Source organism: Sus scrofa, chromosome 6, assembly GCF_000003025.6.
Source record: "Sus scrofa isolate TJ Tabasco breed Duroc chromosome 6, Sscrofa11.1, whole genome shotgun sequence".
Lineage (NCBI taxonomy): Eukaryota > Metazoa > Chordata > Mammalia > Artiodactyla > Suidae > Sus > Sus scrofa.
In genome coordinates, this window is record NC_010448.4 from 108,753,848 (window position 1) to 108,768,165 (window position 14,318).

Consider the following 14,318-nt stretch of genomic DNA (forward strand, 5'->3'; position numbering starts at 1 on the left):
TTTTTTTTTTTGCATTCAAAATATTGTTAGTTTTGCCCCCATCAACTTAATTTGTTGTTCATAAATTTGTTTTTTATATAGGTTCAAATAAATTCCAGAAAAGCACAAACATTATATAATGTTGTTGATCGGGCAATCCAAAGTGCGGAAGAGCTGAACACGAAGATTAAAAATGCCATCTATAATGTGCACAGTAAGAAAGTTACTCTGATTAAATATCTTTTATTTATTTATGTATTAATAAGTATTATTTTTTCTAATATAGTTGGTTTACAGTGTTCTGGCAATTTTCTGCTGTACAGCAAAGGGACCCAGTCACACACACATATATGTACATATACATTCTTTTTTCTCACATTATCATGCTCCATCACAAGTGACTAGATATAGTTCCCAGTGCTATACAGCAGGATCTCCTTGTTTATCCATTCCCAAGGCAACAGTTTGCATCTATTATGATTAAATATCTTTTATATTGCCTTGCAGCATTTTGTTGTACACTGAATGAATTTCCCTGCGAGAGTTCACAGTAGTGAGAAAGATCCTGTAGTGATACTGAAACCCCAATATGAACCCTCCATAAAAACCTGCCTTTTTTTTTTTAAAGTAGTCTGCTGGAGTCCAGAATTCCCAGCTTAAAAAACTGCTTGATGTTTTCCAGTTCTGATGGAGCAGATCTCTGGGACAGGTGGAGAAGGAAACAGGGTGCCATCGGGTGATTTTTCCAGAGAGCTGGCTGAAGCGAAAAGCATGATGGAGGAACTCAGGAGCCGCAACTTTGGGAAGCAACTGAGAGAAGCAGAAGCTGAAAAAACAGAGGCTCAGCTCTGTAAGAACTGTCCCAGATTCTTGCATCCAGTTCAAGCTAATTGATTTGAAATACAGTGTGCAGAGTACAATATTGTCACCCTGGTGACAGGTGGAGGGGCTCATCATTGCAACATATATTCCTGCTAGAGCATCATGTGGTAAAAATACATCACCCCTCCAGCTTACCAAGACGTCATAGAATAGAACCATCATGCAAAAAAAAAAAAAAAAAAAAAGGATTCTTCTTCTGAGATGTTAGACATTATACTTCTTTTTTTTTTTTTTTTTTTTTTTTTTTTGCTCTTTAGATCTCACCCGCAGCATATGGAGGTTCCCAGGCTAGGGGTCTAATCGGAACTACAGCTACTGGCCTACCCCACAGCACAGCAACGCCAGATCCGAGCTGTGTCTGTGACCTACACCACAGCTCACGGCAATGCCGGATCCTTAACCCACTGAGCGAGACCAGGGATTGAACCCACAACCTCATGTTTCCTAGTCGGATTCATTTCCACTGCGCCACGATGGGAACTCCTATACTTCCTTTTTATCTCCATTTTCAGTCTTCTTTTATTCAGCTCCATGCAACTTTCTCATTATATTATTTTTTTAATGATCACCTCGTTGCCATTGGGGTTTTTGAATTGCACTTGATATTTAGCACTACTATTATAAAAAGATGGATGGACTAGAAATTAACCGAATATATCTAAAGGTTTTGATAAAGGAAAATGCCTCATTAGCTGAAAACTAAGAAACAACAGTTCGGTGTATATTTTTCCAAATACTGATCTTTATTTTCTGGTGAAATGATGTTCAATGGTTAATTTACAGATAGTAGCCGTTCTCCTTTAGCATTTATGTTGCTTAAATTTAGTACGAATCTTGGCTTTTACCTGCAAGCAGACAGTATTAGTCATAGAAAGGACATGCACCTTATACTCTGCAGATCAAGGCAAGTCCCAAGCCTGAAACTTGTCACCTAACTTTTCAGACTGTCCATTTCCTTATCTGAAACCTGAGAATGATAATTACTGTTTTCATGTGGTTGTCGTGAAAGTTACATGAGACAGTGTGTGCCATGCGTAAGGTAACATCAATGTTAGTTTCCTTTCCCATCCCCTTGCAAATTCAAGGAAAACCACGAAATGAATAGGAACTCAGTTCTCATTCTGTAGTTCTTGTAACTTAGCTTCAAGGTACCCAGTTCTCAAGTGGAAAACAAAAAGGTGATGTGTTACAGTGCTGAACCGGATAAGGAGCTGGCTGGAAAAGCACCAGGTGGAGAACAATGGACTTGTTAAGAACATACAGGATGCTTTAAATGAATACGAAGCCAAACTCAGTGACCTCCGCACCACGATGCAGGAGGCAAGTGCCCAAGCAAAGCGGGCTGCTGGCCTCAACCGAGACAACGAGAGGGCTTTGGAGTCCATCACGGTGAGTTCATGGCCAGAGTCTGCACAGTGTCATTAATGATAAGGACAAAGGAGCAGGGCTCTTTATTGTTAATACAGTGGCAGAGCCACGAGGAAGTAAATGCAAAATCGAGGTAGTTCCTACTCCTTGGTGGCCAGCAAAGATCTGAACTTGAACCACAGAGAAAACAGAGCAAACTGCTTCGTGGGGGCTGATAGAAAACTGGAGGAATAACGTTGCCAAGCCAATGGGAAATTAAACTAATATTGTTGTAATTCATTTAAAATGTATAGTGCACGTTTTAAATAACTGACTTTCTATGGCATATGTGTAAACATCATTATCAGAATCACCAGCCAAGGCATTTTAAGCCATCACCTGATTTATAGGAAATAAGTCAGCATACAGGCCATATGCAGGAGTTGCAATGAAAATTTAAAGCTCAAGACTCTATAGTATGTATGTCAGTGGCCAACACTGTAGGCTAAAACAACAACAGAGATGTGAGGGGTTATGAAATGATGGTAAGATCAAAGTGGAGTAACATAGGACTGACTCCCTGAAAAGAAAATAAATAATATCTTAGCAGATGGCAATACAGTGAACTCCCAAAGCCTCTTCAGAATCACTGACTATGCCAAGGGCAAGGGAGCAGGATCCAGTTTTATGGGTCTCTGAATTTTGGCAGCCTTCCAGCCTGGCATCCTCAGATCCCATGTGCTTTCTTTCTTTCTTTTTTCTTTTTTTTTTTTCTTTTTTTTTTTTTTTTTTTTTTGGTCTTTTTGCCATTTCTTGGGCCACTCCCACGGCATATGGAGGTTCCCAGGCTAGGGGTCTAATCAGAGCTGTAGCCACCAGCCACGCCACAGCCACAGCAATGCACTACCCAAGCCACGTCTGCGACCTGCACCTTCAGCTCATGGTAACACTGGATCCTTAACCTACTGAGCAAGGCCAGAGATCAAACCCGCAACCTCATGGTTCCTAGTCTGATTCGCTAACCACTGAGCCATGGCAGGAACTCCCCCATGTGCTTTCTAATTGGAGAGCCCCTCCATCCTCATTGAAACCAGCATGTGGAGTGTGCTGATGGTTGGTGCTGGTTCACTTAGTTAAAAATCCCTCATTCTGATCCATTAATCAGAGCTTGATTATATGTCCACCTGATTGGCCTTGTTGACTCCAGCATAGAAACCTTCTCCAGTGTGATAATAATCACTTCATTGGCCTGCGGTTTGCAGAAACTATGACAACACACCCACACTCCTGATTTCTCATGGCCTTGAAGTTGCCTGATGACCTTTAGGTTCAAGAAAACATTCTGACTTCGAAATTACTTCTATGCTGTTTTCCAGTAAATATGGCTGTGCCTTCTGACAATGTATCCTGCGTCTCAAGCAGATATTCTTTTTCTCTCCAGAAACAAGTTAAAGAAATGAAGTCCCTCCAGAGTGATTTCACCAAGCATCTGACCACTGCAGAGGCTTCCTTAATGCAGACAAATACTGTCTTGCAGCTGATGAGGAAAATCCATGAGGTAGAGGCAAAACTCGTTCTTTAGAAAATTAAAAAAGAAAAAACACATTTTAACTTTATTGCAAGGAAACTATGAGATAGACTAACCAATTGTTTTCTCCAATATATGTCTCTTAGATGGAAGGAAGTATACCAAAATGTTAACAGTGGTTGTCCCTTAAGGGGAGGGGTGAATGATGATGTGTCTTCCTTTTTTTTTTTTTTTTGTTTTTTTGTTTTTTTGGCTGCCCTACAGCATATGGAGCTCCAGGGCCAAGGATCAGATCAGAGCCACAGCTGCAGCCTAAGCTGCAGCTGTGGCAACACCAGATCCCTAATGTACTGTGCTGCACTGGGGATCTCTTGTCCCAGCACCTCCCAAGATGACGCCAAGCCCATTGTGCTGTAACAGGAGCTCATGATGTATCTTCTTTATATCTGTCTCTATTGCCTAACTTGCCTGCAGTGAGCAAATGTTACTTTTGTGATAATAAAAAAGTGGTAATGCTATTTTTAAAATACCAGCAGAAGACATTTAGAACTTGTAAAAGATAGACAATATTTATTTATTTTTTTGCTTTTTAGGGCCATACCCACGGCATATGGAAGTTCCCAGGCTAGGGATGGAATCGGAACTGCAGCTGCCAGCCCATGCCACAGCCACAGCAACTCGGGATCTGAGCCACGTCTGTGACCTACACCACAGCTCACAGCAACGCTAGATCCTTAACCTACTGAGAGAGGCCAGGGATAGAACCGTGTCCTCATGGATGCTAGTTGGGTTCGTTTCTGCTGGCCCACGATGGGAACTCCCAGGTTGATAATATGTCATAGCAACCCCTTGGACATTGTGAAAATATCTTTTGTGATGGCTATTTCTAAATCAGAACAAGCATTTTGACTTGTAGTTATCATACACAATGTAATAGCATGCTTTTATGAAATTTATTAAAGTAGGTACCCACCATATGGAAAATGTTTTTTTGAAATGTGTGATAAAACTTGGGAGAATATTATCGGTGTCACTATCTAAAGTAACCAAAGGAGTATGATGTGGTGAATAGGCTCAGAAAATGATTTCTTATTGTTGCCTCCATGTCATTTATGACAGAGTTCAAGAAAATGACATTCCGTGCTTTGCTTAAATTGACACTGTCTCTTGTTTACTTGGAAAAATAGGAATATAAAAAAACAGCTGCCACTTTAAATGAAGCAAGACAGGAACTGAGTGACAAAGTGAGAGAACTTTCCAAGTCTTCCAGCAAAGAGCCCCTGGTGGAGGAGGCAGAGAAGCACTCGCAGTCTTTACAGGCGCTGGCAAAGCAGCTGGAGGAGTGAGTGGCGCGGCTGGGCTCTAACCACAGGGGTTCCTGGAGCCTGGTGGGAAAGCCTCCTGGGAGCTTTCCCACTCCCCAGGGTCTCCAGACCAGGGTGGAGAGTGGCACGCTGGGCCCAGGTCCGAACCGACCAGCAACAAGGGGCTGATTCCCAGCTGCATTCTTGGGGCAGAGCTGCCAAGCCTGCAGCTCTAGGACTCCGTTTGCCACTTAAATTGGGAAGGTTCAGGGGCTCAGCCGCAGGCAGGGAGGCTGCTAGAGCCCCTCTCTCTTTTGATCTTCCAGGATCAAGAGGAACACCAGTGGGGATGAGCTGGTGCGCTGTGCCGTAGACGCTGCCACTGCCTACGAGAACATCCTCAATGCCATCACAGCGGCGGAGGATGCGGCTGACAAGGCAGCCAGGGCATCAGAGTCTGCCCTCCAGGTGGGCACCTCACCATCTCGTTCTCTCCATGCACTCTGGAGACAGCTCGTTTTCCTACTTTCTTTCTGTGTGCACTGAAGACTAGAAAAAAAGCATTGGAGGAGTTCCCGTCGTGGCTCAGTGGTTAACCAATCCGACTAGGAACCATGAAGTTGCGGGTTTGGTCCCTGGCCTTGCTCAGTGGGTTAAGGCTCCGGCGTTGCCGTGAGCTGTGGTGTAGGTCGCAGACGCGGCTCGGATCCTGCATTGCTGTGACTCTGGTGTAGGCTGGCAGCTACAGCTCTGATTCGACCCCTAGCCTGGGAACCTCCATATGCTGCAGGAGTGGCCCAAGAAATGGCAAAAAAAAAAAAAAGAAAGAAAGAAAGAAAGAAAGCAAGCAAGCAAGCATTATTTATTTATTTTTTAGATCCTTTTATTTATTTTTAATTTTTTTATCATACTGGATTTACAGTGTTCTATCAATTTCTGCTGTACAGCAAGGTGACCCAGCCATATATATATGTATACACACACACATTCTTTTTCTCATATTATCTTCCATCATGGTCTATCCCAAAGAGATTGGATAGAATTCCCTGTGTGCTGTATAGCAGGACCTCATTGCTCATTCATTCTAAACGTAATAGTTTGCATCTATTAACCCCAAACTCCCAGTCCATCCCACTCACTCTCCTTCCCCCTTGGCATTATTTTAGATCAGAATTTGTTATGTAGAATAGACTTGAACTTGCTCTAGATAGGAGTCATTTCTGTATTTACTTGGCTCTTTGATAAATGTACCCCATCTTTAAAAATCGTTTGTTAAAATAGAAATCACACTGATTATTGATTTTGAATCATTGATTTTCTGCTTCTTACCGGATGTGTTTTTATGCTGTGATTATATTTACATTTACCAAAGAAGATGGATTTTTTTTTAATTGTCTTTTTAGGGCCGCACCCATGGCATATGAAAGTTCCCAGGCTAGGGGTTGAATTGGAGCTACAGCCACAGGCCTAGGCCACAGCCGTAGCAAGGCAGGGTCTGAGACATGTCTGCAACCTACACCACAGCTCAAGGCAATGCTGGATCCTTAACCCACTGAGGTAGGCCGGGGATTGAACCTGCATCCTCATGGATGCCAGTCAGCCAGTAGGGTTCATTACTGCTGAGACACGAGGAAAGGCCTATGACAGATTTTTTTATACAATTTCATAACCATTTATTTCCCATCGTTTGTCTTATAACTGGTCATGTCTGAGGAGTCCTATGGGATCTTAAATGCACCATATAATATTCTTATATCTAAAAATAAAGGACAGATTATTAAGAGAATTAAGAGACAAGCTTTGGAAGGTTGAAGGTTTTTATCTCCCAAAGAGTTAAAGGCTAAAAGCAGCTCAGCTCTGTTGGCCATTATTGTAGAGTTTGTACAAGTGACAGAAAATGAGAAGGTGTCACATAATTTGTCATTATGTGAGCAGAGATGGTCTGCCTCCCCAAGCCACCATGTCTACCTAGGGCCCTAACTGTATCTTTTAAGGAGCAGTCTTTTTAAACCTCCTGCTTACCTTCCAGCCTTATTCTTTAAAGATTAAAGATAAGGGCTTTGGGGTGGGATGAAAACTCTTAGTCTGTATTTCCTAGGGTATAGCACACGCTCAAGTGCTGATAAGAGCTTTGCTTTCAGACAGTGATAAAGGAAGATCTTCCAAGAAAAGCTAAAACTCTGAGTTCCGGTAGCCATAAACTGTTAAACGAAGCCAAGAGAACGCAGACGAAGCTACAGCAAGGTATTGGAGGCTGGGATGGGGGCTGGGATAGTCAAGGGTGTGGAAACAACCTATGAGACCAGGGGAGGCAGCTCCGGAAGCAAATGCACTTCTCCAATCTTGGGGTCCATGCAAAAGTTACTTTGTACACTCATGGATTTGATGTTTCTACCCAATATTCTAACATATACCAAATTAACTGGAACCTCATGCATCTCAATAAATCTGGAGGTGGATGGGCCTGTTACAGCCTGGCTTTCTTTAGGTTTGGGGTGGGAGGTGAAATTCTGACTTTAATCCCATGTGCCCATGGCATTTTTACAACGAAACAAAGGACCCACATGGCATTGAGGTATGTACACTGCTGCTTTCGTATTTAAGGCCCACATAATTCATTTCAGGTTATTAGAGTAACTGCTTCAAAAGGCCTTCTCTCTTTTTTTTTTTTTTTTTTTTTTTTGCTTTTTTAAGGGCTGCACCTGTGGCATATGGAAGTTTCCAGGCTAGGGGTCAAATCAGAACTGCAGCTACCAGCCTAACACCACAGCCATAGCAACTCGGGATCCCAGCCGTGTCTGTGACCTACATCACAGCTCATGGCAATGCCGGATCCTTAACCTAGTGACTCTGTGTGCTCTTGGCCTCTGTAACTGCAGGATCTGTGGGTCCAGGCATATGCAGTGGGTGCCCGGGAATGACCCTAAGATGCTCAATGCTGGGCAGACCCTGGCTATTTCATGGGCCACTGATACGAATGGAGAATCCAGTTCTTTAGGGTAATTGCCTCTTGCTGCTTTGTTTCGTTGTAGAAATCAGTCCAGCTCTCAGCAACCTGCAGCAAACTCTGAAAATTATGACAGTTCAGAAAGGGATGATAAACACCAATCTCACAACCATCCGCAATGATCTTCGTGGGATCCAGAGAGGTCAGAAGCTCTCTAACCTACTGTACTTGACTCCCTTTTTGTGAACATTTTGGATACTTACACTTCCCTGTTTGTATCTGTATTAGATGACATCAGTGGTATAATCAGTAGTGCAAAGACCTTGGTCAGAAATGCCAACGACATCACAAATGAGGTTCTCGATGGGCTCAGCCCCATTCAGACAGACGTGGAAAGGATTAAGGATACCTATGGCAGCACGCAGAGAGAAGACTTCAACCAGGCTCTCACTGATGCAGATAATTCAGGTGACAGGCATTCTCTGGCCGGGACATACTCTCCATTTTCTCCATTATTATGTGCTTCGGTCAATTTTAATTTTTCCCCGGTAAAGTCTGATCTTAGAAATTAAAATACTAGAGAACCTGTAATACATTCAAAGAGTATTGCTATTCTGTTAGTTAAAAGGACCAAGTAGGATTTTGTAAAAGTCCATTCATGGGGCTATTGATTTTTCTTTTATAGCAGTATAGTCCCTCAATCATTAGGTAATTAATTATGATTGGTATTAAGGATTAGAAAACGAAGATTTATTTTTTTCTATAGTGGTCAAGAAAGATGATGTGATATCTAGGTAGCAGAATAAAATTCATGACGTACCTAGAAAATGTAGTACCTGATTGATTCTGCGTCTTCCTCTCCAACATTTGAGACCCAAACACAGCACCTGACAAGTGTGATCAAGGAGAACATCTGTATTTAACCTTTCCTCAACTCGCAATGAGAAATTTCTGTTTTGTGATCTCACCAACAGTAAGGAAATTGACCAATAAACTGCCTGATGTTTTGAGCAAGATTGAAAGTATCAACCAACAGCTGTTGCCACTGGGCAACATCTCGGACAACGTGGACCGCATACGGGAGCTAATTCAGCAGGCCAGAGATGCTGCGAATAAGGTGGGTGTGTCCCCACGTTGCCAGGCGCCAAGGTTCATTCTTTGATAGTTACTCCATTCATTAAGAAAGGAAGGGTATCTATGTACTCACAAACTGGCTGGCTTTCTTGCCCTCATTTTTTGGTTGCTCCTAGTGTGAAGGGTGATTTCCTCCTGTCATCCTTCAAAAGTGCACATCATCTTCATCCCTTAAATCGTCTGGTACCTGAAGCAGTTTCTTTCCCACTGACTTTATGCAGACAGGAAGCCAGGCTCTCCTCCAGGCCACCATTGCTATATACCAATAGGGCTATATTATAATACATATTAATAGGGTTAATATAGTAATATTATAAACTTATTAACAGTATTTTATATGTAGTGTTATAAATAATATATTAATAACATTATAATAATATATTAACTCAATATATATTATAACCCTTTAATCATAATACCCTAAATTATAATATCCTATATATAAAACATGTTATGATACCCTATACTATATAAACCAATATAGTATATATTATATATAATATTATATGTAATATTTATACTAATTAAAAATATTATACTTATATTACTGTATCATACTAATAATAATATATATAATATTTGTGTTATACTAATATATACTATATTATACTAATAACATATAATATATGGTATATACTATACTAATATACAGTATGTATTATATATGATACATATGTCTTATTTACTTATATAAACCCCATACTGTTTAATATATTCATATATTTTTTAATAATAGTATTATTATAATATTAATAGGGTTGATAGAATATTAATAGTATAACCATAATAATGATAATAACAGTACCTATCATTATTATTACTATTATCGTGGCTGGATCAGAGAACGCAACACGAATGGCCGATGCGCAGGAGGCTGGCGAATGCTTTATTCCCAGGCTCCTGGGGCAGCGGCGTGAGTTAAGCCTCCAGGCCTAGGAGACATGGGCGCCCTTCGCTCCCTGGGCAGCTACACGGGCACAGGCCCCACCCGGAGCGCCCCCACCTTCCTCACCTGAGCAGCTGACACGGCGGATCTCGCCCTCGCAGGTGGCCATCCCCATGAGGTTCAACGGTAAATCTGGAGTTGAAGTCCGGCTGCCGAACGACCTGGAGGACTTGAAAGGATACACGTCTCTTTCTTTGTTTCTCCAAAGACCTGAGTCAGCAGAACATGGGAGCACCGAGAACATGTTTGTGATGTACCTCGGAAATAAAGACGTAAGTATTGCTTCCACACTTCTCTCTTGTTTTGGAAAGAGTGTGGTTTTTGAGACACGTCACGTGACTGACGGGAGGAAGTCCCACTGCATCTGATGGCTCCTCGGGTCCCTTCCCATCCCTGTCAGTCACCACCTGTGCTTACCTGACGGGTTGGGCCCCAGCACGTGGGCACACGTGTTTGTACACGTGAGCACACACACACACACCTAGGGTTGAAGATCAGGACCCCTCCCCTCACAAACAGGGCAGCCACCCAAGGCTTCGTGGCGATCTAGAGCAGTTCTTCCTCACAGCAACGGGACCCTCTGTTCTTTCTCTGGGCACCCAGCTGCAGGCCCTGCCATGTCTGTGGGGTGGGGACCACCTGTGTCCGAGGCCTGGCGTGAGCTGCAGCCTCTCCTGCCTCTTTCGTGAGAAATCCAGTTGCCCCATCTCTATGGTTCTAAATTTTTTTTTTTGCTATTTCTTTGGGCCGCTTCCTGCGGCATATGGAGGTTCCCAGGCTAGGGGTCTAATTGGAGCTGTAGCTCCTGGCCTACGCCAGAGGCACAGCAACGCAGGCTCCGAGCCACATCTGCAACCTACACCACAGCTCATGGCAACGCCAGATCATTAACCCACTGAGCAAGGGCAGGGATCGAACCCGGGCAGGGACCGAACCTGCAACCTCATGGTTCCTAGTCGGATTCGTTAACCACTGCGCCACGACGGGAACTCCTGGTTCTAAATTCTTTAACCCACCACCATATGGGCATTTCAAATAGTTCATTTTAGCTTGTAATCCCTCCTCTTAAAATGCATCTCTTTTACTTACGAGTCAGAGGGAAAGTTAATCCCTGACTGGGTTATAGGACATGGTGGGCAAAGGAAGGTCTGAAGCACGGTTCTCGAAAATTCTGGGCCATTAGGAAACGGTTGGCTGTCACTAGTGGACATTGTATTTAGGGGTTCCTAAAACCAGCACCAGCACTGGTCACCCTTTCATGTTTCCAGGGATTGGGATTTTATCTGTAACTTTCCTAAGACATGACTTTTTGCTTTGTATTATGGCAAAATGCACACGACTTTATTTATTCAACCAATTTATGCTATATACCTATTAGATGCCACATCCTGTATTTATGATGAACAAAAACGTGTTTCTTGAATGTACTTAACATATGTGTAAACCAAGGTTAAAATGGTAAATTTCATGGTATGTGCATTTTACCACAGTTTTTAAAAATTTGCTTTTACCGCAGAATCCCACATTCTAACAGAGAGGAAAGATACGTAGGTAGCTGATGGTGGCAACATAGGTGCTGGGTGTTAGAACAGACGTTCACAGAGTGTTAAGGGGACATTGTATGCACACAGGGAAACAAAAATGACTTATCTCTCTTATCAGACCAAAATCTAATGGAGGCCTGAGCCCATATCTGCTTTATCTTTATGGCAGGTACTTGCCACATATTTGCAGACTGAGCAAGTGGGGGAGTGAATAACTGAATGCCTTCATGATACTGTGAGCAAAGACAGCTCAGACATTGTTAATTAACTTCTTCTCTTGCTCTCTCTCTCTTTTTTTTTTTTTTCTTTTTTTGGCAACACCCACAGCATGTAGAAGTTCCCGGGCCAAGGATCGAACCTGTGCCACAGCAGCAACCTGAGCCACGGCAGTGAAAATGCTGGATCCCCAACCCACTGAGCCACCAGGGAATTCCCTGTTTGTATTATTTTATTACAGGATGCACCTCATTCATTCTGTTTGCCCAGGGCTAACTGAATAAATCCTGTTAGTGATTTGAAACACATTCTCTTGGGATGGGGAGTGGAGAGAATATGGTATATGAAGGGCTCTGAAGTGACCTTTATGTTTCCAGGCCTCCAGGGACTATATTGGCATGGCGGTCGTAGACGGCCAGCTCATGTGTGTCTACAACCTGGGAGAGCAGGAGGCTGAACTCCAAGTGGACCAGACCTTGACCAAGAGTGAAACTCAGGAGGCAGTTATGGACCGGGTGAAGTTTCAGAGGTATGTGGCTGATGAATTACTGCTCTTTGTTAATCTGGCCCACATTCACCAAACGTTGATTGCATGTTTTGCTGTATCGCATCTTTAGTGTTTTGGCTTTGATTTCTTTCCTTTCTCATAAATGTTTATATAACGTAATTATCTAATTTATTTTAAAACAGAATTTATCAGTTTGCAAGGCTGAATTACACCCAAAAAGCCACATCCAGTAAACCAGAAGCACCTCAACTCCATGACGTGGATAGTAAAAGTAGCAACACACTCCTCAATTTGGATCCTGAAAATGTTGTATTTTATGTTGGAGGTTACCCATCTGATTTTAGAGTGAGTGTGCATGTTATTTTCACAGAATGAAAGTAATTAAATTTTAATTTGGCATCATGTTTTTTTTTAAATCTTTTTAGGGCTGTACCTGTGGCCTATGGACGTTCCCAAGCTAGGGGTCAAATCAGAGTTGCAGCTGCTAGCCTACGCCACAGCCAGAGCAATACCAGATCTGAGCCTCGTCTGTGACCTTAACGCTGGCTCCTTAGCCCACTGAGCGAGGCCTGGGATCGAACCTGCATCCTCATGGATACTAGTTGGATTTGTTACCTCTGATCCACAACGGGAACTCCTGGCATCATGATATTTTAATCAATGAATTTAACTATGTATTCTTAAAGCATACCCAGTGACGGTAGCTAAAGTATGTCCAGTGATAGTAGCTAACATTTCTATGTGCAGTGATCTAGGCTTAAGTATATTGATTTAAATAAGCATCATTATCATTCCCATTTCACAGATGAGGAAACTGAGTTAGAGAAGTTGAATAATCTTCCTAAGATCAGAAAGCGAGGAAATAGGGCAGCCAGAGCATCTGGCTCCAGGGTCCACATGCTATATTGATGCTTAAAGGTAATAGAGCTATACTGTTTCTTGGTCAACCTGATCATTGTCTTTTGTTCATTTAGTGGAAGGTTTTTGTTTTGTTTTGTTTCAGCTTCCTAGTAGGCTAAGATTCCCTCCATATAAAGGTTGTATTGAATTAGATGACCTCAATGAAAATGTTCTGAGCTTGTACAACTTCAAAAAGACGTTCAATCTCAACACAACAGAAGTGGAGCCTTGTAGAAGGTAAATAAAACCTAGAAACCAGTGTCTCTCTGTGATTTTTGGTAACTTGGAGTTATTTATATTACATAAAATATAGTAACCAGCCAGTGAGATGCTGTTGATGTCACTGATTGCTTTGGGCCATAGTTTTTAAATTATGTTTATGTGCAATAGTGCTGGCCCACCCCTAAAATCTAATACATTATGGCAATCTTTTCGTATTCATATAAAGTATTAGATGGATGGGATTGTCTTGATTTTGAAAAAAATTAATCTTTCTTCAATTTTTGGTGCCTCCTGCCACAAAAAATATAGCACTAGATGGTACCTGATTGAGGCACATACTATTTACTGAAAGTTTTTGTATTTATTACTGTAAATTATTTATTGCAAAAAAAAAAATAGTGGTCCATAAAGGCCATTATGACTTTGGCATATGAACCTATTTGAAAGTTGCTGCTTTGAGCCCCTGACCTACTCTAAGTTAAGAAGCTGTGGAATATTCTAGTATGAGACAGACTATTAGAATAAAATTATATTTCAGGATCATAATTTCTTATGTTTCAAGACCTTCAGGTGCTGGGCCGTGTCTTCCTAAGCAGACATTTCAGAAATAGACTCTTGGGTACTTTGTCGAGCTAGGGTTTGATCATCGTAGAGTATAAGAGCACATCCATAAATATAGTAAAATCATTGAGTTTTTGTTTCTTTTTTAAAAGGAGCACATTTAGGAGAAGGAGATAGATGTTTTAACGTTTTAAAGAAGTTTCCTTTTCTTTAACATAGCCATGACAATTGGATGGCACAGGCTTTGCCATCTTTTGCATCTCATGTGAATAAACGCTCTTTCCTGAAGGGCCTTCACTG

At 41.9% G+C, this 14,318-nt stretch overlaps 1 protein-coding gene across 3 annotated transcripts in view; it reads left to right on the forward strand.

Moving 5' to 3' along the window:
* LAMA3 (laminin subunit alpha 3) overlaps positions 1–14,318 on the forward strand; it is a 256,883-nt gene that overhangs the window by 205,030 nt on the left and 37,535 nt on the right. For all 3 annotated transcript variants that reach the window (XM_003482042.4, XM_021096186.1, XM_003482045.4), the window contains 14 exons: positions 82–193; positions 662–829; positions 2,054–2,250; positions 3,650–3,766; positions 4,924–5,078; positions 5,367–5,508; positions 7,182–7,284; positions 8,073–8,189; positions 8,276–8,455; positions 8,962–9,104; positions 10,169–10,339; positions 12,205–12,356; positions 12,518–12,680; positions 13,339–13,472. In XM_003482042.4, the coding sequence (XP_003482090.3) occupies positions 82–193; positions 662–829; positions 2,054–2,250; positions 3,650–3,766; positions 4,924–5,078; positions 5,367–5,508; positions 7,182–7,284; positions 8,073–8,189; positions 8,276–8,455; positions 8,962–9,104; positions 10,169–10,339; positions 12,205–12,356; positions 12,518–12,680; positions 13,339–13,472 (2,054 nt within the window). The remainder of the gene's footprint in view (positions 1–81; positions 194–661; positions 830–2,053; positions 2,251–3,649; positions 3,767–4,923; positions 5,079–5,366; positions 5,509–7,181; positions 7,285–8,072; positions 8,190–8,275; positions 8,456–8,961; positions 9,105–10,168; positions 10,340–12,204; positions 12,357–12,517; positions 12,681–13,338; positions 13,473–14,318) is intronic.